The sequence below is a fragment of the Amblyraja radiata genome, chromosome 27, assembly GCF_010909765.2.
Source record: "Amblyraja radiata isolate CabotCenter1 chromosome 27, sAmbRad1.1.pri, whole genome shotgun sequence".
In the NCBI taxonomy this organism is placed as follows: domain Eukaryota; kingdom Metazoa; phylum Chordata; class Chondrichthyes; order Rajiformes; family Rajidae; genus Amblyraja; species Amblyraja radiata.
The window spans coordinates 21,058,782-21,082,614 of NC_045982.1; the positions used below are offsets into that span (position 1 = coordinate 21,058,782).

The 23,833-nt window shown below is 41.7% G+C and overlaps 1 protein-coding gene across 1 annotated transcript in view; it reads right to left on the reverse strand.

The window, feature by feature from the left end:
• The window catches only part of csmd2 (CUB and Sushi multiple domains 2), a 573,225-nt gene that overhangs the window by 235,250 nt on the left and 314,142 nt on the right, over positions 1-23,833 (reverse strand). Inside the window, 4 exon segments of the mRNA XM_033045391.1 lie at positions 2,415-2,510; positions 13,446-13,559; positions 14,055-14,171; positions 17,885-18,079. Coding sequence (XP_032901282.1) covers positions 2,415-2,510; positions 13,446-13,559; positions 14,055-14,171; positions 17,885-18,079 — 522 coding nt within the window.

Consider the following 23,833-nt stretch of genomic DNA (forward strand, 5'->3'; position numbering starts at 1 on the left):
ACGTCACCCATTCCTTCTCTCCAGAGATGCTGCCTGTCCCTCTGATTTATGCCAGCTTTTTGTGTCTATCTTCAATTTAAACCAGCATCTGCAGTTCCTTCTTACATAAACGAATAACCCAAGCCCCTGAGATGAGATATCTAGGTACCAGAGACACAGGCAGCACATCAGGCCTGGTCCAATCATCTGAATTTAAGTCCAAATCCAGGCCCCTAACCAGGTTCAGGGACATCATCATGAGGGCATGGAACACACTTGAAGTAATATCAAATGAGTAGTAAGGAACTGCAAACTGAAGATTGACACAAAAAACTGGAGTAACTCAGTGGGACAGGCATCGCCTCTGGAGAGAAGGAAAGGGTGACGTTTCGGTCAAGACGTCAGACACAGTAGAAGGGTCTCGTTCCGAAACCTCACCCATTCCTTCTCTCCAGAGATGCTGCCTGTCCTACTGAGTTACTCCAGCTTTTTGTGTCTTTCTTCGTTTTAAAGTAATATCAAACTCAGATTTGAAATGAATATGATTGAAGGAGCATATGATATCTGAATTTCTCAATTGAATATGATCCTCGTAGTGCACAATCCAATGGCCAAAGTTCCTTAGTTTTTGAGTAGCTCAAACACTCTCTGACTAACAGCTCACCCGACAACACACTTCACTCCCTCTCTGATAGCTGGAGACTGGTTCACTGCTCGTAAATAACACAATAGTAATCTAGTCAATACATTGGCATAACATTTTAACCTATGTAGAAAAGGCTTTCAACTGAATAGATATTAAACTTAGGCCAATAATTCAGCCTGAGTCCTTGACATCAAGGAAATATACATATTTAAGAACCACCGGATCTCAGCAAGATCAAACTCATCGTTCCATCTTCCAAATGAACCCAGGACTCCATTATCTCTAAAAATACACTAATTTTCCTCGAGAGCCCATATCTTCAACGGTACTTTATTATAAATTATTTTGCAATTTGAATCAAAAATATTAATCACTCTTTTTTTTCTCTTTCATGGTGTTTTTTTAATTTTTGTTTCCTATCCTTTGGGTGTTCTCGATGTTATTAAAATGTAAATTAATGACCAAACAGATACTAGCTCAACTTAAAGAAAGCTGTTCCCAAAACTCAATTCTTGATGCCCATAAAACTTGTTTCTTCATTTCCCACTCTCTCATGTGGTAAGATCCATTCCAGGTCAGGATAGATTTATATTTCTTCTATATTCAAAATAAGCCTAACTGAATTTCTATGATTATTGCCTTATTTAAGGCAATGTGATTAAAAACATAGGAGTGAAACGCAAGTCCATCTTCAAATTGTTTCGCTTTGTTCCATTAATGTATCTGGGCACTTCGGCAGCATTTGAGCATCTGATATTATCTCTATATCAAATCATATATCAAATCACAATATTATCCTTTTAAAACTCTGCTTGAAGCATTATGGAAGAAATTTGACCATGTCCTGAGAGGGACCATAATTGGGAAAAACTGGGCAAACCAGGCTTTCACTCAGCAATGTGGACTGACACCTCAATGAGGTAAATAGATGATTTACCTTTTATACTCCCCCCCATTGACTCCATCAACACTTCACACTACCTCAGAAAAGCAGCCAATGTAATCAAAGATGCCCCATCTCTGTCATTCCTTCTTCTTCCCTCTCACACCGGGCAGAAACCTGGACCACTAGATGCAGGAACAGCTTCTTCCCCATTGTTATCCGGCTTCTGAATGGTTCGTCTATAGACTGTGGTACAGTCTGATTAATCCTTACTCCATTGCGGACATTGGACTTTGACTCTGGAACTAGTGCATTGTAATGCTGAGAGCTATATTCTGCACTCTGTTTCTTCCCCTTTGCTCTCTCTCTCTCGTACTTGACTTGGGGTTGATTGTATTTATGTATAGTTTTCTGATTTGGTTGGACAGCATGCAAAACAAAGCTTTTCACTGTACCTCAAGATATGTAACAATAAAAAACCTAAATGTATCATCCTATCGCTCTCTGTAGCAACATCCCAAATAATGATTCCACAAAGTGATCTCACACTGACCTAGCCTGGCCCAGATACTGTTCACCCCACCTCCTAAACTGGTCAGTCCAGGCCACCAAAGCAGACCTCACCCATACACTAATCTTCCCAATATTATTTTTTGCTGTTCATCCAGACCCTGACAACACGCCCCTCCCCTTAATCTCTTTCCTGCCACCTCGATCCCACCCACTGCTCCCTTACACCACTGTGACAAGTTCAGACCATGATCTTTCCACTCGACTATCTTTTATCATGGTTAGTCCATGACTTGAATCAATGAAGTTCTGTCATATCAATCATACAGTTTCACAAAACATGGTTAATTTATGCTTTAAAACGAACCACTCGACAAAACGCTTCGGAAGGCCTACCTTGATAAACAAAGTGAAATCCTCGAGCTGTTGCATGGCTCTTGGCACTGAACTTCATCAGCACTTGATTGGAGGTAGCCAAGGGCAAAGATTCCCCTGTGATAATTGAGGAAAGAATTTGAAAACTATGAAGATCAACACAGTCGGAGAGATTCCTGAAACATCAAACAAGTAACATGAACCAGCAAGCGGCATTATTGAACCAAAGGATTTTCTTGCTTTCCTGCTGTTTGAACCATTTGTTTGTGTAATATTAGCTTGAGGAAGAGATAAAAAGCAATTGCAGGGAAATGAGCCTTTATTACCAAACGTTCTGCAAAATGTTACAATAAATTTCTTATCCATAATGGTCAAGCCACGTCACGCAAAACCCTAAAGCAGGTTTACTGGGTAAAAGGTAGACAAAAATGCTGGAGAAACTCAGCGGGTGCAGCTGCATCTATGGAGCGAAGGAAATAGGCAACGTTTCGGGCCGAAACCCTTCTCCAGAAAAGTTGGCAATTTCCCACTCAGAGCCTTGTTTGCTTCTCATATTCAAATGATGAATAAATTCTAAAGGCATTCTCTCATTAATGCCAAAGATCAATTATATTGCTGAAGGATCCCTGAAGTAAAACGCGTGAGACAGAAAGGTTAAGAGAGGTGAAACTATTTCTGGTCTCAGGTATTTTACATTCACATACAGTTAGGGAATGGCAAGTTTTATTAGCTCTTTGAAAGTTGTACCTGCCAGCTGCTGGTCTGGATAGTTGCACGCAAACTGTGATTGGCATCCTGAAGCCTAAAAGTCATTCATCGCTCACCATCCTTGATGGATGCAGGTTCAGCTCATTTCAGGTATTGCATAAGCAAACTTTTCAGTCCAAAGGCTGTGCAATAACTCCCACACTCAATAATATATTTATTAAATATTGTCACCTGCTATAACTTGCCATGATGGCATCATAAGTCTTACAGCAATTAAATCTGTTTATGAAAAAAACACTATGCTGGTTTCTGACCTGCATACTTTCAACTCGATTTTAGATCCCCTGCATTCATTTTCCCCTCCCACAGCCCATCACTAACTTGCTTGACGCAGGCAATTGCTTTTTGAGACCAATACTTGCAGCTTGGAAATTCAAATTCAATCTTTTCCAGTCACTCACATCACCCGATTAGTTAACACTCTGCCTAATAAGAGTGGGTGGCACAGAGAGGTAGCAAGCAGAGCCTCAGACTCACAACACCAGAGATTCTGGTTCAGTCCTGATCTTGACTGCTGTCTGTGAGGAGTTTGCATGTTCTCCCTGTGACTGTGTATGTTTCCTCCAGCTGCTACTGTTTCCTTTCACATTTTTTAGATGCACAGGTTCGCCACTGTAAATTGCCTTTTGTGTACGGTGAGTGTTTAGAGTTTTAGAGTTTAGAGATACAGCGCAAAGACAGGCTCTTCTGCTCACCGAGTCCGCACCGCCCAGCGATACCCACACATTAACACTGCCCTACACACACTAGGGGCAATTTTACATACACCAAGCCAATTAACCTACATACCTGTACATCTTTGTAGTTTGGGTGGAAACCAAAAATCTCAAAGAAAAACCCATGCAGTCACGGGGAAAAAGATCCAAACTCCGCACAAACAACAGCCGTGGTTGGGATCGAACCTGGGTCTCCGGCACTGCAAGCATTGTAAGGCAGTTGATGTGAATATAGGTTGTCCCCAGATTGCTGATGCCCGAGTTAAGGACATTCATACATATAACCAGCCGCCCATAATATTAGTAAATTCAGACCTTTGACATATGCACGTGTGCTCGTTCCTCTGAACAGAAGGACTTGTATCCCCTCTGTGTCTCTCCATTTTTAGTAGCTATTTTTTCTAGGCAGTCTTAGTTGAGTTTGGTTTATTGTCACGTGTACTGAGGTGCAGTGAAAAGATTTAATTGTATGCTAATCAGTCAGTGGAAAGACAATACATGATTACAATCGAGCCATCCACAGGGCACAGATACATGATAAAGGGAATAATGTGAATAACATTTACTGCAAGATAAAGTCCAGTAAAGTCTGATTAAAGATAATCCGAGGGTAGCTCAGGGCTGCTCTCTGGTTGTTGATAGGATGGTTCAGTTGCCTAATAACAGCTGGAAAGAAATTGTCCCTGAATCGGGAGCTGTACATTTTCACACTTCTGTACCTTTCGGCTGATGGAATTTGCCATATGTGCTTTTGATGCCGTTCATTACAATATTCTGGTGCTATGATTACCATATTGAGTGATATTGTGTATTTTTCAACATATGGACTAAATAAAATTATTGATATTATAAAAACAGAACCTGTTCATAAACCAAGGATGGTCTGTATGGGTAAACCAATAAATGGGATTAACGTAGGAGTAGTGTAAATGGGTGATAGACACAAAAAGCTGGAGTAACTCAGCGGGTCAAACAGCATCTCTGGAGAAAATGAATAGGTGATGGTTCGGGTCAAGAGTCAAGAGAGTTTTATTGTCATGTGTCCCAGATAGGACAATGAAATTCTTGCTGCAGCACACCAGACCCATCTTCGGATGCAATGGGTACCAAATGGGTGATTGGTGATTAGCATGGGAACAGTGGGCTGAGGCGTCTGTTTCTGTGCTGTATTTCTCTGTGACTCTATGCCTGTCATTTCGATGCTACAAGGACAGGGGAAAATAATCAGTGCAAGTGAAGTCAGCAGACATCGCGGTCCGAATGCCCGTGAAGTTATTGTAAAAAAGGACACAATTACCATTGACAACCCCTTCGACAGAAACACCAATGACTTCACCTCCCTCGACCTTTTCATTTCACACAAGTTATTTTGGGGATTGTTCAGCAATGTAATTACCCTTTGACACACAGGAGAGATTTTGTCTGGAATTTATTAATTGTCTGAGTGACAAGTATATTTTTGAAAATGCTTTGGGAATTTGCATTCATTAAGATGAAGGATTTTATTGCAATTGAATTGAACTTTATCTCAATGTTATACAAAACTTGGCAGGACACTAGTATTGCACTGGCTCAGAGAGGCAGTAAACTTCTGATTATAAGGATAAAGAAGTGTTGCAACTGTAAATAAGTGCTTCCAGTGTTAATTGGGAAAATACAAACATTGCATCAATTATTTATTGAGATGGATTGAAACCAAGAACAGTACAAGAACAGGCTCTTCATCCTCACAGCATCTGTGCTGACCAAATTATACTAACCCCATCTGCCTCAACATGATCCATACCCCTCCATTCCCTCCATGTTCATGTGCCATCTGAATTCCTCTTAAACATCACCATCATATCTGCTTCCATGACTTTCCTTGACAGTATATTCTGAGCAACTATCAATGTCTGTGTAAAAAAAACCAGCCTTGTACGTCTCCTTTAAATTTCTGTGTATAAAAACGTGCTTCATACATCTCCTTTAAACTTTCCTGCTCTCATCTTAAAACTATTACCACCTGGGGGAAAAAAAACATTTTACTATCTTCCCACCCCTTTGCTCAATTATGTAATTATAATTATATAAACCTATCAGGTCACCCTTCAGCCTCCAATGCTGCAGAAAAGTCAATCCAAAGTTTGTTCAAACTCTCGTTACAGCTAACACTCTTCAATCCATATAACAGCCTGGTGAATCTTCTTCTGTACCTTCTTTAAGTTATCGACATCCTTCCTCTCATGCTGCGACAGCTCTAACATGACTTCCTCACTCTTATACCCAATGCCCCAACTGATGAAGGCAAACAATCTGTATGCATTCTACCCACGTGTTGCCATTTACTGGGGACTGTGGACTTGCCCTAAGATCATAGATCATAAGGCTCCTGGGGTGGAAGATTGCAAGCTTCACCTGTTTCGATTAATGCAGTCAACTCGACATGCACAAACGGAAGATAAAATAGAACAAGTTGTCCAACAACTTTAGGCTGTGCACGCCACATGAAAGAAGACGAAGATAAGGCTCCTGATATACTTTTCACCACCTCTGTACTTTCCACTGTTTGATCTCCAAAAGTCTAACACCTCATACTTGTAAATATTAAGCTCCATCTACCATTTCTCCCGCATATTTACAACTGGTATATATCCTCCACTATGGTTTGCAAACCTTCTTTACCCTCCACAACTCAAGCATCATCTGTATCTACATTTTCCATGGGTCCCTGTACTGATTGCTGAGAATCAACACTGGCTAGAGACCTGCAGTCAGAAATACACCCCACCGCCATGACTCTGACTTCTATGACTGCAAAATGTGAAACTAATCAATGAAGTTACCATGGATTCCATGTATTTTAATCTTCTAGATCAGTCTACCCATGTGGGAACTTGTGAAATGCCTTACCAATGTCCTTGCAGACAACATCCACCAACCTACCCTCATCAATCATCTTCTCAAAAAATTAAATAATTCGTAAGATGCAACAAGCCGTGCTGCTTGTCCCTAGTAAGTACACCGAAGATGGACATAAAATGCTGGAGTAACTCTGTGGGTCAGGCAGCATTTCCGGGGAAACGGAATATGTTCCTTTCCCTTTACCTGGTCCTTTTGTCCAGAGATGCTGCTTGACCCGCTGAGTTACCCCAACATTTTCTGTCTATCTTTGGTGTAAACAAGCATCTGCAGTTCCTTCTTACACCGACTAAGTACATGTTATACCAAATGTGAAGAAATCCTATCCTGAAGAATCTTCTCCAATAGCTTCCCTCCCACTGATGTGAAGCTCAGCAACCTTTAATTTTCTGGATCATCTGAATTATCCTTCTTCAACAAAGGACCAATATTGGTTATTCTCTAGTCACTTGGCACATTGCCTATGTCTTAAGAGGATATAAAGATCTTTATCAGGGCCCCAACAATCTCTTGTCTGAAGAAGGGTTTTGGCCCAAAACATTGCCTATTCCCTTCGCTCCATAGATGCTGCCGCACCCACTGAGTTTCTCCAGCACTTTTGTCTACCTTCGATTTTCTAGCATCTGCAGTTCCTTCTTAAACATCTCTTGTCTTGCCTTTGTCTATAACCTGGGAATAGACCCGAACCAGGCTCTGGGGTCTCATCCACCTTAATATTCTTCAATATATTCCATGCCTCTTCCATCTTGATATCAACATGCTGCCCTAGGCCATTAGCATACCCCACATTGGCTATTGGGAGGCCTAAGATATAACCCCATCATAATGACAGCATCTTTCTTATTTTTGGGCTCCACTCATATGGTCACAGTAGATAAGCTCTCCAGTATGTCCTCTCAGAGTGCAGCTGTGACATTGTCCCTCATGAGTAATGCAACTCTCCATCATTATCACATCCCTCTCTATTACGTGTGAAACATTGAAGCTTTGGCACATTGAGTTGTCCCTCTCTCAACCAAGTCTCAGTAATGAATACCACATTATATTTTCATGCACTAATCCAGGCTCCAAATTAATTTGCTTTACTTAATACACTCCTTACATTGAAATAAACACACTTCATCCCTTGATTCCAACCATATCCATTAACCCACTCCTGTCTGCCCTTTGTGTCAGACTTGTGTAGCATAACCCCCACCTTCCCCTCAATCCCTCCACTTGCTGAGGTGTTGCTCTGGTTCCTGCCTTCCTGCCATGTAAGTTGCAACCCACCCACAGCAGTACGAGTAAACCTCCCTTGCCAACCATTAACATGTGTGTCTGGTCGCAAACGGTTCACATAAAACATTAGCTTTCTTCCACCGGGGTTGGATGTCAGCATCAAGCAATGCGATTATTTGATAACAGAACCGAAGTTTGACACAGTGCGAGTTAAAAGGCAGAATTTGAATCAATCAAATTCAATTTCTAACTTTGTTTCTTTTGTGCACAAAATGAGTCAGGAAACTGTTTAAATGAACAGCATCCTAAATTCTTCAAAACGCTTCCTGCCTTACAAGATTTCTTTTTTGTCTGTGGTTGTTTAATGCGATTAAATAAAAATCATTAACTGGTTAAGTTTGACAATTCTGGACAGTGCCTTTGTTGAATTATTACAGTTCTAGTGATAAGCCGACTCGCAGAGGTAGAATAATGAGCACTTACAGTATTAAAATAAACCACACACGGGGCCACATAAAGAACTATTCTATGATTTGAAGTACCGATAAATATATCAAATCAGATGATGACTTGTTCTGAGTAGGGGAGACATGGGTCACAGAGAATGAATCTCAGCACCCACAATGAGCCAGCCCTAAAATCTAAGCTTTAGCTTGCTGGCAAGGCCAGTTTTAATATGAGATTGACAAAACGATGAGCCACTAAGCCAAAGTGCCTTCCTCGGATGTTTCCAGCATGAGTTTAGTTGAAACTGAACTACTTATGCATGTAGTGGAAAAATAACCACCAGAATCTCAGCTAAATTATTAATTTTAAAATTGGCTCCCACACATCTACATGAGATAAGCCCAGGGACTTCCTAAGAGACAGTATGAATCCTTTAACTGACAGCATTAACCTATGATTTTTTGATTGAGGATTCAGATATTAAGTTAAGATGTTCAAATCTTGAGTTCAGATTAAAGCTGAGGCTCCTTTGTGTCAGGTTTATGGGGGTGTTTCAAGAGCATGCAGCTCTGCAGGCTGTGACACTGCAGACAGAAAATGTAAAGGTATGCCAGCTTCAGAAATCTACAACATTCATAAAAAAAGAAACCTCTGATCAAAATTCATACTCACAGAGGAGATAGCGTTTGATTCATGGACTTGTTAACTTTAGAACTATTGGATATCCTGATGGAGTCAATGACATCTGTTGTTCTTGGAATGCATGTTCCATTTGAACTAATACAATTCCTTCAAGTAGCAGGCTTGCACTATGTTTTTTTTAATAGCTGCTTGATATTGTATGCCAGCTTTGTCTGTGCTGCAGGTTAGACTTGGAATGTATGCTTCAGCAAGATTTGTTTCCAGGCAGTGGATTTAAAAAGTCATATCACAATTCCTGCTACAGAAGTCATGCAATGTCATCAGAGGTTTGAACAAGCCCACAGTGTGGCTGGGCTCCGGCTTCAGCTACCACGCTATTAACATTCATGATCAGCAGCATTTGGCTCTGGAATAAGAAATATCTCAGGACGTTTGCATACTTTAGTTCTGCAGTCAGATATGTATCAAATTCAATTCAGAGCAGTGGAGCATGAAGCACCTTTCCCGCTCATGGATCCTTCCAAGAAATGCATGTGTAATGTGTAACACTTGTGCCCACTCAACTCTGTTCGTTTCTGCAAGCCAAGTTATTGTTATACATTGCATGTTCAAGTACATCAGAGTCAATTCACTCCAATTACTTTAATCTTTCCTGTTGATACGTGATGATTAACATAATGTGCCTCTGGAGGACCAGACACGGGGGATATAGATTCTTATTAAGTTGTTCCAATTGTGCCGATGTAATTCTCAAGTTAATAACACAGAAAAATGTCCACCAGTGGATTCTGTAGCACAGTCCCAGTATTCTGATAACCAATCTAAACAACTTCAACTTTGTATTCACGATTTGTGGTGTTATTTAAGGCATGTTTACATTGCCCTTTAATACAATTTCATGATACGTTTTATCAGCAGCACGAGAATCCAATTTAGATAGACCTTCAACCGACTCAGAGGTCCTGTACTGCTGTATATTTAAATAAATATCCACAGATAAACAGACACATGAACCGACAGGAAATGGAAGGATATGAACTATACACGGGCAAATGTGCAGTTTTAAGTGCCTGTCCCACTAGGGCATCATTTGTGCGTCATTTACGCGACATCATTTATGCGTCACGACCCACAACGCGAGCGTCGTGATGCGCACGTGATTTGCGCATGGTGCGGATTACGCGCGGATGGTGCGTGGTGACGTAGGCAGTGAAGCGCGGTCGCGCGCGGCGCCCAAGGATTTTGGGATGTACAAAATCTTCGCGTGCCATCTGCGTGACGCGCAAATGACGCCCAAGTGGGACAGGCCCTTTAGTCCTACAACATCAAATGCTGAAGGGCCTGTTTCTGTGCTGTTGCATGTTCCATAACTAGATTGTCCATTATAAATTGACGTATTTCAGAGAGCATGTTTTTACTTGACTGGATAAGAACACCGTTCATGATGTTTGACACATTCCCCCTGTCCACATCGTTGCACAGACCAGAAGAGAGAGGTTAGGATGGGGCAAAGCCTGGCAAGTGAGAAGATGTTTGCTCATATGTAGGAGGAGCCATCTTGGTGAACGGCTGCTAGCCAGCAGCCGTCCGTTTTAAATTCGTTTTTTTAGTTTTTTTAGTTTTTAGTGAGTCCTGTTTTTTTGTTTGTAGGGGATATGGTCTTTTAATGTGGGGGGGTAGGTGTAACTTTATTTCTAGGTCCCTACCTGGTCGGTGTGGCAGCCTTTTCTCCGGGCTGCCCGTCGACCCGTCCTCGTGGCCTACCTGCGGGCTTGGAGCGCCGTTTCGTGGCGGGGACCGCCCAGCACCTCGGCCTCGGCGGCGGCACAGTGTTGGAGCGCTGGAGCGGAGCGGAGTGGAGCGGGCGACACCTTGCCTGGGTCGCCGCGCTGGAGCGACGCGCTGGAGCTCCGGCGAGCTGGACCGCCGAGAGCAACATCTCCGGGCTGCGGGTCTGCGGAGCGGAAAGGCGGCGTGCGGAGAGGCGGCAGTGCGGAGAGGCGGCGCCGACTTTTTCATCGGGAGCCTGGGAGCTCCAAACTGGCGCGGCCTTGTCGGCTTCGGCAGCCGCGGGCTCCAACCAGGAAGCGGCCGTTCCAGGTGGCCCAGCCGCCGAAAGGACTCTCCCGACGCCGGGGCAAGACCACCCGGTGAGAATGGCCAGGGACATCGGGCCTCCGTATAGGCAATTGCGGTGGCCTCAATAGGCCTGACTTTGGGGTGAACATGGGGTGGGGACTGGACATTGTGCCTTCCTCCACAGTGCTACCCACTGTGGGGGGATGATTTTTTTGTCTAATTGTAGTCCTGTAGGTCTGTGTCCAAGATGGCTGCCGTGAAGAGAGAGTGGACGCTGGCGCGCTTTGGCTGCCGCTGCTCTCTCTTCACACTGTGTTTTTGATTTTCTGTTTTTGGATTGAATTCTGTTTTTAATTTGTGTCTCTGTGATGTATTTTTTACCTGTTCTATTCCGATTATATGTTTTTATTCCCATTACTATGTAAGGTGTCCTTGAGATGTCTGAAAGGCGCCCATTAAATAAAATTTATTATTATTATTATTATTTGCAGAGGGTGAAATAAGTGACAAGGGGTGAAAAGGAGACAAAAGAATGCCGGAAAGGGAGAAATGAAATGTGAAGCAATAAGAATATGTGTGGAAGGGGCCAGGGGAGAGGTGGGATTTTAAGGGATATATACTTTTCCCTTATAGATAGACATGGGAATGTGAGATGAACATATGGAGGAGGGAGAAGAAGAAGAGTGACTGGGGTGGTGGGAGAAACGTGTGTGCATCAGGGTGGGTGGAAGCAGGGGAAAGAGAGGTGGACAGGGGATTATTGCTTGAAACTAGAGAATTCAATGTTCATACCATTGGGTTGAAAGCTACCCGTGGAATATGAGGTACTGGTCTTTCAGTTTTGTATGTGGCCTCACGGGCAATGGTGGAGGCCAAGGGCGTGAACTGTTGTCTAGCTGTCAGCAGAATTCATCGTATTATTTGCATTCACATTGCACTATTACTGCATAATATTAAAAAAATATCCTCTAACATATTGTTTAATATAGGGCTGCATGGTGGCACAGCGATAGAGTTGCTGTCTTACAGCACCAGAGATCTGTGTTCAATCCTGACTATGGGTGCTGTCTGTATGGCGTTTGTACGTTCTCCCTGTAACCTGCGTGGGTTTTCTCCGAGATCTCCAGTTTCCTCCCACATTCCAGGGAAGTACAGGTTTGTAGGTTAATTGGCTTAGTAAAATTGGAAATTGTCCCTAGTGTGTGTATGATAGTGGGGATCACTAGTCAGCGCAGACTCAGTGGGTCGAAGGGCCTGTTCCCCAGATGCATCTCTAAACTAACTTAAATTAAAATTATCCTTGCCACTCATACTGCATTGATACTCTCCCAATAAACATTTGTAAACATTTCACTCTGCTGGTCACATCACAGTTTGGTGCCTGATTACTTTATAAACCATGTTAAACTCGTCAAACAGTGTGATGTAGGATAGGTTGCAACAGATCACCAAGAAACATTTGGTTTGTAGTTTTTTTTTAGTTTAGTTTAGTTTAGAGATTCAGTGCGGAAACAGGCCCTTTGGCCCACCAAGTCCGCGCCGACCACTGATCCCCGCACTACTCTACACACACAAAAGTGACACTTTTACATTTATGCCAAGCGAATTAACAAACTTGTACATCTTTGGCGTGTGGGAGGAAATCGAAGGATCTCAGAGAAAACCCACGCAGGTCAGGGGGAGAACGTACAAATTCCGTACAGACAAGCACCCGTAGTCAGGATCAAACCCTGGTCTCTGGTGCTGTAAGGCAATAGCTCTATCTATAGCCTGATGATTTTGAAGTACCTTTAGTGGCCATTTGGCCTGTTTTGCATGTCACTGATGATGGCATGTGCCTTTAAATTTTAGACTGCCCGTTGTATGGTGGGTGGGATTTGTGACATGTTTTTGGGCGTGTTTTGGAGCTGGGATACTAGCGCAGAAGTTTAGTTTTTAGTTTAGTTTGGAGAGACAATGGAGAAGGTTAACCCTTCGACCATGCCAATGTTATGGAGACACGAGGAGTTTTGTAATGTTTAAAGTTGCAAATTGGAATTCAAGGAAGATTGCAGGAACGAGTCGGAAAAAACTTGGATGTATCTTACTGTTTACCATCAACAATAAAGTATTTATTCATCAAAAGAATGTGTGTTTAAGCTATTTCTGTGAAGAAGCTCTGAAGGTCTCAGAGGAAGTTTGCATGCGTATCGAATATATTCCCCTTATCCATTCTCATCCATTTAGTGGCTATAGAATTAGTTTCTCGAAAGATATGAATAATCTGCCGCTACAGTACCTGTGTGGGAGCCAGAGAGTGAGCTGAGAAGCCTTGAATGTTGTGTCGGGCCATCATGTACTTCCACCACGTCATTCAGTGCAGTTTGAAAAAATGTAAACTGGCCAAAGACAACTGCATGGGGAAGAAACAAAAAAATAACATTCAAAAGGCATGAATTAAATTAACACAGAAAATTAAATAGCATCATTTTGTTGTATTTCCAACTACATAATTAGGCCTCTCCATACAATTGTAAAACAAGAGTGATTTAGAAATAGATCCACCATCAAAAAATCAAATTTAAAAAAGTGTCTTGTGACTTTGTAAGGGGTTAAAAAACGAATGTTGCAGTCTGAAATAGATAATTGATAGAATTCGAATATGAATCATTGAGCTACTGATGAGCCTTTCATAATCACAAATTAATTTAATAATTGATACATGTGAAGGAAAGGGATGTAAATACTTGCTTAGCAACCATCAAAAAGAGAACCTCTGTTCTGAAAATATATCCTACATGCATATATCACATAGAACTGGAAGTATTAAATAAAAATATATTTCAACATAAATGATCAGAAGTCAATTGTGCCATATACTGTTGTTTCAATCACAAGTGTTCCATACCATAGTCTTTAGACACAATAATGGAGTATAAACAAGTCTGTCCACCAGTGTAGTTCTTTGGGTAGTTTGGAGACAAAATTACACCCTCTGATCCAATGTATTGGCCTCCACAGGGTGCTGAAAAATAAAGCAAAAGGTTTACAGAAATGTAATGCAGCAATCACTCTGTTTGATGCAGGGCAAGGAAGATTCTGTTTGGGTGGCAGCACACTATGAGTGGTGGGCAGGGGAGTATTACTTTAAACTAGAGAATTCAATGTTCATACCATTGTGTTAAAAGCTACCCAAGTGGAATATGAGGTACTGTTCTTTCAGTTTTGTATGTGGCCTCACTCGAGCAATGGAGGAGGCCAAGGGTGTGAACTGCTATCTAGCACGATTCATCCTATTGCACCTTGCACTAATACAGCACTAATACATTGCACTAATACAGCATAATATTTTTTTTTAATCCTCTAATATTCTTTAATATAGGGTAGCATGATTGCACAGCGATAGAGTTGCTGTCTTACAGCACCATAGATACGGATTCAACCCTGACTATGGGTGCTGTCTGTATGTTCTCCCTGTAACCTACATGGGTTTTGTCCGGGTTCTCCAGTTTCCTCCCACATTCCAAAGGCAGACATGTTTGTAGGCTAATTGGCTTGGTAAAATTGGAAATTGTCCCTAGTGTGTGTATGATAGTGTTTGTGTGCTGTATTATATATACCATGCTTATATTTGACCACCCTGTGATACTTGGTGAACATTCATTCTTAATCTGCCTCATTGCCATGTTTCCTGGGCTGCCACATCTCAAGTACATCGCCACAAATTCTCATCACCAGAAACATTGCTATTGTTCGTTCCGAAACTGTCATTTCCATGTTCAATGTGGCCACTGCCTTATCTAATCCTTGAAATCCATTTTGTTCTATAAGTGTTTCCCAGGGAGTTTCAACAGTGGTCAGTCATACTTGAGGACTGATTTGACGTATAATAGATGATAATTTCAACCTAAACATGTTTTCTTTATTTCAAGGTTATACTGCATTCATAATAATACACACAGGAAGTTAGGAGGAGGACATGCAGGAGCTAAACATACAGGGGTATTCAATATTCAGGAAGGATAGACAGAAAGGAAGAGGAGGTGGTGTGGCATTGCTGGTTAAAGAGGAGATTAATGCAATAGCAAGGAGAGGCATTAGCTTAGATGCTGCAGAATTGGTATGGGTAGAACTGCGAAATAGCCAAGGGCAGAAAACGCTTGTTGGAGTAGTACACAACCCACCAAACAGCAGTCGGGAGGTTGGGAATAGCATCAAGCAGGAAATTAGGGATGCATATAGCAAAGATACAGCAGTTATCATGAGAGACTTTAATCTACATATAGATTGGGCCAACCAAATTGGTAGCAGCGCTGAGGACGACAATTTCTTGGAATGTATACGGGATGGTTTTTAAACCAATATGTAGAAGAACCGACTAGAGGACAGTCAATCCTAGACTGGATATTGTGTAATGAGGAAGGATTAGTTAGTGATCTTGTTGTGCAAAGCTCCTTGGGCAACAATGACCATAATATGGTGGACAAAAATACTGGAGAAACTCAGCGGGTGAGGCAGCATCTATGGAGTGAAGGAAATAGGCGACGTTTCGGGTCGAGACCCTTCTTCAGACTGAAGATGTGAGACCAGCCTTACGTCGGTAGTGCGGTCGATTGTTAATGATGTATTTAGATAGCAGTGGCAGGATCGGTTAAAGTCAGCATGAATTTATGAAGGGGAAATCATGCTTGACTAATCTTCTGGAATTTTTTTGAGGATGTAACAAGTAGAATAGATAATGGAGAGCCAGTGGATGTGGTGTACCTGGGCTTTCAAAAAGTCTTTTACAAAGTCCCACACAAGAGATTAGTGTGCAAAATTAGAGCACAAGGTATCGGGGGTCAGGTATTGACATGGATAGATAACTGGTTGGCAGACAGGAAGCAAAGAGTAGGAATTAATGGTCCTTTTCAAAATGGCAGGCAGTGACTAGTGAGGTGCCGCAAGGCTTGGTGCTAGGACCCCACTTATTTACAATATATATTCCAATATAAGGGTCCTTTTCAGAATGACCTTTATATTGGACCCGAAATGCCACCTATTCCTTTTCTCCAGAGATGCTATCTGACCCGCTGAGTTAGCAGCTTTTTGTGTTTATCATTGGTTTAAATCAGCATCTGCAGTTCCTCCCTGCACAACAAAGTCACACCTCCAGGCTGAATTAGCTGTGAAAGAAAATACGTTGAAAAACTGTTGAAAATGAAGTATCACTAAAAAAACAAATAAAACAAATCAAAATAGAGTATGGGTGGTTTTGCTGTTCAAAGGGATCAGGATGTACTACAACACAAATATTAAAGGACAAAATCCAGGTGCAGCAAGTAATAAATGGCACCTTTATAACAAGATGGTGTAACGGCGCCTGCTAGCGCACGCATATATCGAACCCGGCTTTCGGAAGCCGCGGTCACGTGACTCGGGAGGGGTTGCTTGTTTCGCGCAGTTTTTCACTTGCGCGCATTAGTTCAGCGCTGACCACCGTTGTGGGCAGACGTGTCTGAAGAACCTGTATACTGGATATCGAACTTTTGAATAAAGATCTGTTGAAAACTCCAGTAGTCGTTTCTCCGACCACTAAAATGGTTTGATTTCAGAGGAGAGCAGGCATTAAGGCAATTGTATGGACCTACTGTAGGTGAGTTTGCATCACATGTTGAGTAGTGTTCTGATCACTTCAGTTACAACATCATGTTTTTGGCATGGTCGGAGTGTTGCAACAATCTCTGAACTGGCTTCAAAAATAGTAGTAATGAGCTGATTTCATCCTCTGTCCAGTAAAATCCAATAGGTTACCACACCATAAACTTGAGCAAATTATTTTCTCTCATGTTCCATGAAATTATATCCTTTCTAATGCAACAAAATTATGACCCAAGTTTATTATAGAATCTTGGGGTCATGCAGCATGAAAACAAGCCCTTCGGCCCAACTTGCCCACACCGACCAATGTCCCATCTATGCTAGACCCACCTGTCTGCATTTGGCCCATATCCCTCTAAGTCTGTCCTATCCATGTACCTGTCTACATTTTTCTTAAACGTTGCAATAGTACCTGCCTCAGCTACCTCCTCCGGCAGCTCGTTCAATACACCCACCCTCCTTTGTGTGAAAACATTACGTCTCGGGTTCCTATTAAACCTTTCCCCCCTCATCTTAAACCTTTAGTTCTCAATGTTCCTACTCTGGGCAAGAGATTCCGTGTGTCCACCCGATTTATTCCTCTCATGACATTGTACACATTTGTACATTCTGTGAAGCTGACAATAAGGTTCCAACAGATTTACTGAGAGAGGGGGTGGGTATATTCACACAGTGAGAAGACATCAAATGAAGTAAATAGCCTAGGTATGATGAATTTGCACAGTGCAATATCTATAAAGGCTGGGGAATAAATGAGCTGCCCACTTTCCTGGGCACTTAACAGTTAATGATGGAAAGACACAAAACGATGGAGTAACGCAGTGTGTCAGGCAACATCCCTGGAGAACGTGGATTGGTGAGAGGAGAAGATCTTCTTCATAGTAGGCATACGTACTTTGTATTAATGATATTGGAAGAATTATGTTTTGGCACGTGGAAAATATATTAGTAAATTATATACGGAGGGAGGAGTAAGCGGCAAGAGAATTGAAGTATTGGAATTTTTGTTGTGATAACGAAATGGAGGTTACTGCAAAGAAAAGAGTCATTGTGTCAAATGCAACTGGGTTTAACCTTTTCCGTGTGAATGATTGTTACCTGAACAAGATGGTACTGGCTTATTCCAGGAAGGCTTCCCATCTTCTCCCATGATGCAGGTCAGGGTTGAATATCCAACTGCCTCATAGCCACTGTCACAGTAAAAGGTCACTGTAGATCCAAGCTTGAGGTCTGTTCCAACCCTTGTGCCATTCTTGATCATTCCGGGATCAAAGCAAGATTCTCTGGGGTTCTCTGTAAGAAAAAAAAAAATCATAAATTACTTTGTTGTCCTTACTTATAATGTCATGGAGTCATACAGTGTGGAAACGGGCCCTTCAGCCAAATTTGCCCACACTGACCAACATGTCCCATCTACATCAGTTCCACCTGTTCGCGTTTGGCTCAAATCCCTCCAAACCTGTCCTGTCCTGTCTAAATGTTTCTTAAAAATGTTGCAGTAGTCCCTGGCCCAACTATCTCCTCTAGCAAGTCATTCCATACACCCACCTCCCTTTGTGCGAAAAACTTACCCCATAGATTCCTATTAAATCTTTCCCCCTTCACCTTAAACCTATGTCCTCTGTTCTGATGTCTCTGGTCTATGCCCCCATCCTTCTTGAGTTACTCATTTTTCATTTCAGACTTCTTACTCTAGCCCTTTGAGTGTGTTAATTTACTACTCCGTAACTGATATTAGAGCAACCATATCTCAAAAAACATCTCCCTGGAACAGTTTTGGTTAAACCACCCCATCTAATACTTCCAGATGTAGAAAAAAATGCCACCTCCAATACCCTCATTGGGACAACTGCCCTGACTCGAACACCACCAACTGACTTTCTCAGCTGTGAGGCACCTAGATTAATTTTCTACATTGAAATAAAACAAAAAATCTGAGTTTCTGTTGACATTGAAGAGGAATAAATTGAATCAGGGAATGCAAATCTGATGTGTCACTGAGGATATTTCCCATTATTCCTGTCTTTATTTTGCAACATTTAAGTGCTGACAGAAATTTCCACTGTCAGTCATTCTTGCCTTTCTGTAAAGTAAAAGAAAAAAACAACTTTTAAATAAAGAAGAATAAATAGAAATTGGAAAGGGTGATTGATGCAATTCTCAGCTTTTCTTTTCAGTTGATCTGCAAAAGAAATTCTGGGAAATAGATTTGTCTCTTTGTAGAATTTCTGACAATGGAGCTCCGAAGAAATGCATGTGAGAGGTTTGAGAGAAAAACTTGGGATAAAACTGACGAGACCCAATCCTCAATAAATGTTCAACCTGAAAAATATACCAGAGATCTAAGTTGCAGTTGTCATTGAGGAAGATGAAATTGAATCAGGGGTTGCAGGGAGCGTGATCAGTCAAGAATCTGCACACCATTCAAGAGTATACAAGGAAGGCAAGGTGGTGCAGCAGTAGAGTTGCTGCCTTACTGCGCCAGAAAACCAGGGTAGAACCCGACTATGGATGCTGTCTGTATTGAGTCTGTACGTACTCCCCATGACCTGCGTGGGTTTTGTCCGGGAGCCCCAGTTTCCTCCCTCACTCCAAAGACGTACAGGTTTGTAGGCTAATTGGCTTGGTAAAATTGTAAATTGTCTCTAGCTTGTAGGATAGTGTTAGTGTGCATGGATCATTGGTTGGCACGGACTTGCCGGTTGGGTTGAAGGGCCTGTTTCTGCACTGTATCTCTGACCTAAACAACACTGGGTATAGTTCCAACAGCACCCTAGAATCTGTTAAATGGATTTAATGTTTTTTTTTTAAAGCTCTGCCCACAGGTGCATCATTGTACTCTGAAATATTGTCATTGGCATCAGGAAGCTGCATTTCATGAAGTGTTCTAATGTGATTCTGGAACTGAGGCTTACAGCTAAGTGTGTGGGAAGGATAGCTGCATCTCCATATGAACTGCAAGTCCTCTCTGGGTTATGGCAGGGTTCTGACCTTGAGAACTGTTCATAACCTAAATAGTTGCGTCAGAAATGCAGCCACCAAATGAGTTCCCATATGTCAGAAGATGCCTGTGGAGATAGACAGTCTGGAGAAGCACCATTAAGGGGCTGTTCCACTGCAGCTACCTAATTGGCGAGTTTAGGAGATTTTGAAAAAGTGTCATGTTGAAGACCTCCTTCGACTATGTAGAAGACCTCCTTCGACTATGTTGAAGACTAGCTTCGACCAGCTTTGACTAGCTTCGGGAAAATTGGACACCGAATAGTGGAGAGTGAAGACGACCTCCTTCGATCTCCTTCGACCTCCTTTCAACTATGCTGAAGACTGTCTACGACTACCTTCGACTACCTTCGATTACCTTCGACTACCCTCGAATACCTACGAATAATATGCCGACCTACTACGACCTACTTCGACCAAACCTACGAGTAAAAAAAATATTGATTTTTTCCATGGCGACCTCTTTTACTCGCGGGCATTTTTCAGCATGTTGAAAAATACGGCGCGACCTAGCTGAGGCCTCGACTACGCGGGGACTACTCTCAAGCATGTAGGAGAGTAACAACGACCTCCTAGGACGTCATGTCGACCATGCTGCGACTATGAGTCGAGGTCAAACTCTTCTAAACCCGCAGAGGGACAGCCACTAGAGTTTGGTTTTGTCTTTCTTCATAATAAAGCTGACATTACCAAATTTAGCCTGAGCCTATCTCGGGCTAATTCATCATCGTTGAAAACATTAGCGACGCAATGGTGCTGGTTTCCGACGCTAATAATTATATTCTTTTAAAAGATCTTCCTGCAGTTTTAAATGCAATAGATGGTTTAAAAAATGGACACAGCTGCTTGCTGGACAGCATGTCTCAGGACAGGATTTGCAAAATGGACTTCAACGGGTTACTAGAATGTACTTGAATTCAACGTGGTAAATGCCAACTTGCGTCAAGGACAGCAACCTTCAGCAGCCGATCCATCCCACCAATCTCTCATAAAGTCAATCATGCGTACATGGTTTTTAAAGACTTTGACATTCATAAACTGGGGCGATCAATATATGAATTTAGACATCTAGGTCAGAAAATAACATCCTCTTTTTCACTTCCAAGTTTTTGTTTCTAAAAAGCTGAGGAGAGAGCTGAGCAGATTTTAAACCATATTTATTTAAATGTGAATTAAAATATCATCTGTCTTGATTTGAGGCTGAACGAAAGACCTCAATTTTCCCAAGCATACATTCTGCTGTTAACCTGCTCAATGCCAAATCCATTTTACATGTGAAACAAGGGGTGTTCAGAGATAAACCAAGACCTCATCCCTGCAGTTGCTGTATGTTGGAGTTTCAAGTCAGAAGAAGCTTTTCATTAATTTAACACTCATTTCATTTTACACTTTGGAGAAACAGTGTGGAAACAGGCCCTTCGGCCCAACGAGTCCGTGCTGACCAGGGATCACCCGTACACTAGCACCATTCTACACACTAGGGGCAATTTACAATTTTTTACCGAAGCCAAGTAACTTACAAGCCTGCATGTCATTGGAGTGCGGGAGGAAACCAGAGCTGCCGGAGAAAACTCACGAGGTCACAGGGAGAATATACAAACTCCGTATAGACAGCATTCATAGTCAGGATCGAACCCGTGTCTCTACTCTACTTAGCAACTCTACTGAAGCGTCACTGAGCTGCCCCAAATTAAATAAATAAATAAACAGTGCAAAGTGTGGAAATGATTCCTTTAAGAATGACGTCTGTAAAACTTTGAACCACGTGCTTGTTATTTTGTTTAATTGTTCCATCAATCAAATTATCATTGAATTTTATAGTAGCTGTGATTTCCATGATTACTGAAATCAAATCAAGAGCAATATGTACTTGAGCTGAAATTCTTTTTACCTCTTTACCTCTGCTCAGAGTTCCTTACTCATTCATTACAATTGAGTAACACAGGTACACCATCAATTTTCCAGCACCTTTGGTTCCAGAACCTTGCCGGATTATCCATTTTGCCAGACCAAACTAGGTTGCATAATAATATTTCAAAAACACACCCCTGCCCCAATAATTATACCCCTCCCATGTCTCTAAAGCACCATGGACTGCTAGAAACTTAAATAAAGAATTAACAATAAACAAAGAAGTGAACAATTAACTCTTTCTGGATGGAGACATAAGCCCCATTGATGTCCTAATTAATTATAGGAGTGGTCAATATTATATAAAGTTATTGTGCACTGAATACCACCAATGAAGGTACCTCCCGCAAAATGGCTGACTTTCCAACCCTCCCTCTGGGTTGGCTAGTTCACCTCAATAGGCCTCATACTCACAAGCAGCATAACTCTGATTTTCAAGAGCAATGCTCTTGTAATTTTGTCTAGATTACAGGAGATGCCGGACCATCAGATGCCAGAAAATCAGTGGTGGACTGGTACGTAACAACCAAAACCATTTACTGCTGGTAAAGCAAGAACATTTCAGGTTACATTGGGAAGCATGCAAATGCTCTCTGTGTTCATGACTTCAGACTTTGAGGTGCTAATTGTCAACCTGTTACACAGCCAGCTTATAATACCAGAGAATTGTTGCAAAAGGAAAAGTGCGAGATGAAAATCAGAGTTATGCTGCTTGTGAGTATGAGGCCTATTGAGGTGAACGAGCCAACCCAGAGGGAGGGTTGGAAAGTCAGCCATTTTGCTGGAGGTACCTTCATTGTTGGGATTCTCTGCACAATAACTTTATTTAATATTGACCACTTCTATAATTAATTAGGACAGCAAAGGAATTCTTACCTGGAAATTCATGCCTCATAACTGAAACATTAACTGGACATTAATTAATAGGTTAAAACTGCAGACATCCCCCTCGTCTCATTCAACCTGAAATCTATTCTTGATAAAGATTAATTTCCTCACAGTGTGCAGAGAGCAAGAAAATTATACCTGTCTATGACCTCATGCTGAGACTCCCACTGCAATGAGGGCAAGGACTAAGATCAGGATTGGGATGAAGTGAAATACACCAAATCATATTTTACTGAAAATTGTTTATCTGTTATTAACCATTTTGAGTACAGAAAACTAGAAACCCTTGCATCTGACATAATTCCTCTGGATACGATTACAACAGAAAATGCTGGAAAAGCTCAGCAGGTCAGTTAATACTTAGTTTTGACCTTCCATCATTCTAACAATAGATTAGTAGTATGAAGTATTAACAGTGCACCTACTGTTTCTCCAGTCACCAGGGTAGGCCTGTCACTTGCCTTTAGTATTTTCTGCTTTTACTTCAGAATTTCAACGTTGCTGAATTTTACTTGTGTATGAAGGCAATGACATTGCCAAACACTCTAAAAGTAAGAATTTCTCATCTTTTTGGAAGTAGATTATAATACAACATTGGGAACCCAATATACAATGACATCAATCTTGTGTAGGAAGGAACTGCATATAGACACAAAAAGCTGGAGTAACAGCAGGTCAGACAGCATCTCTGGAGAAAGGGAATAGGTGACTTCTTGAGGCTAGACCCTTCTTCAGACTGAGAGTCTGAGGTAATGCAGATACTGTTTTATACTGAAGATAGACACAAAGTGCTGAAGTAACACAGCAGACCAGTCAGCATCTCTGGAGACAAAGAATGGGTGAGGTTTCGGGTCGGAACTCTTCTTCAGTACAATGACATCAAGGCAGCTGATTCAAAACTGATTCAAAACTTATAATCTAGCCCATATTTCCCCCAATTCAACCCCTCTCTCATATTCCTTCCACACCCCTCTTCACCCCTCTTCACCCCTCTTCACCCCTCTTTATTTAAAGGTAAATAACTGGCAGCTAATAATATAACTACAGATACCATTTAATTGAAGGCTGTTGTTTTTACTTGTGCGTCATCAGTGGGGACGTGTTGAGATGACCATAGCTAGTATGAATAGAATGATAAATCAGCTAAATCGTTTCATTGCTTCTAAACATGATCTGCCCCCAAATTCATTTCTGCACTGATGTCCTTAGGAATGATGTCCTTAGCTTCAGGAAGCTGTCGTTCAGGAG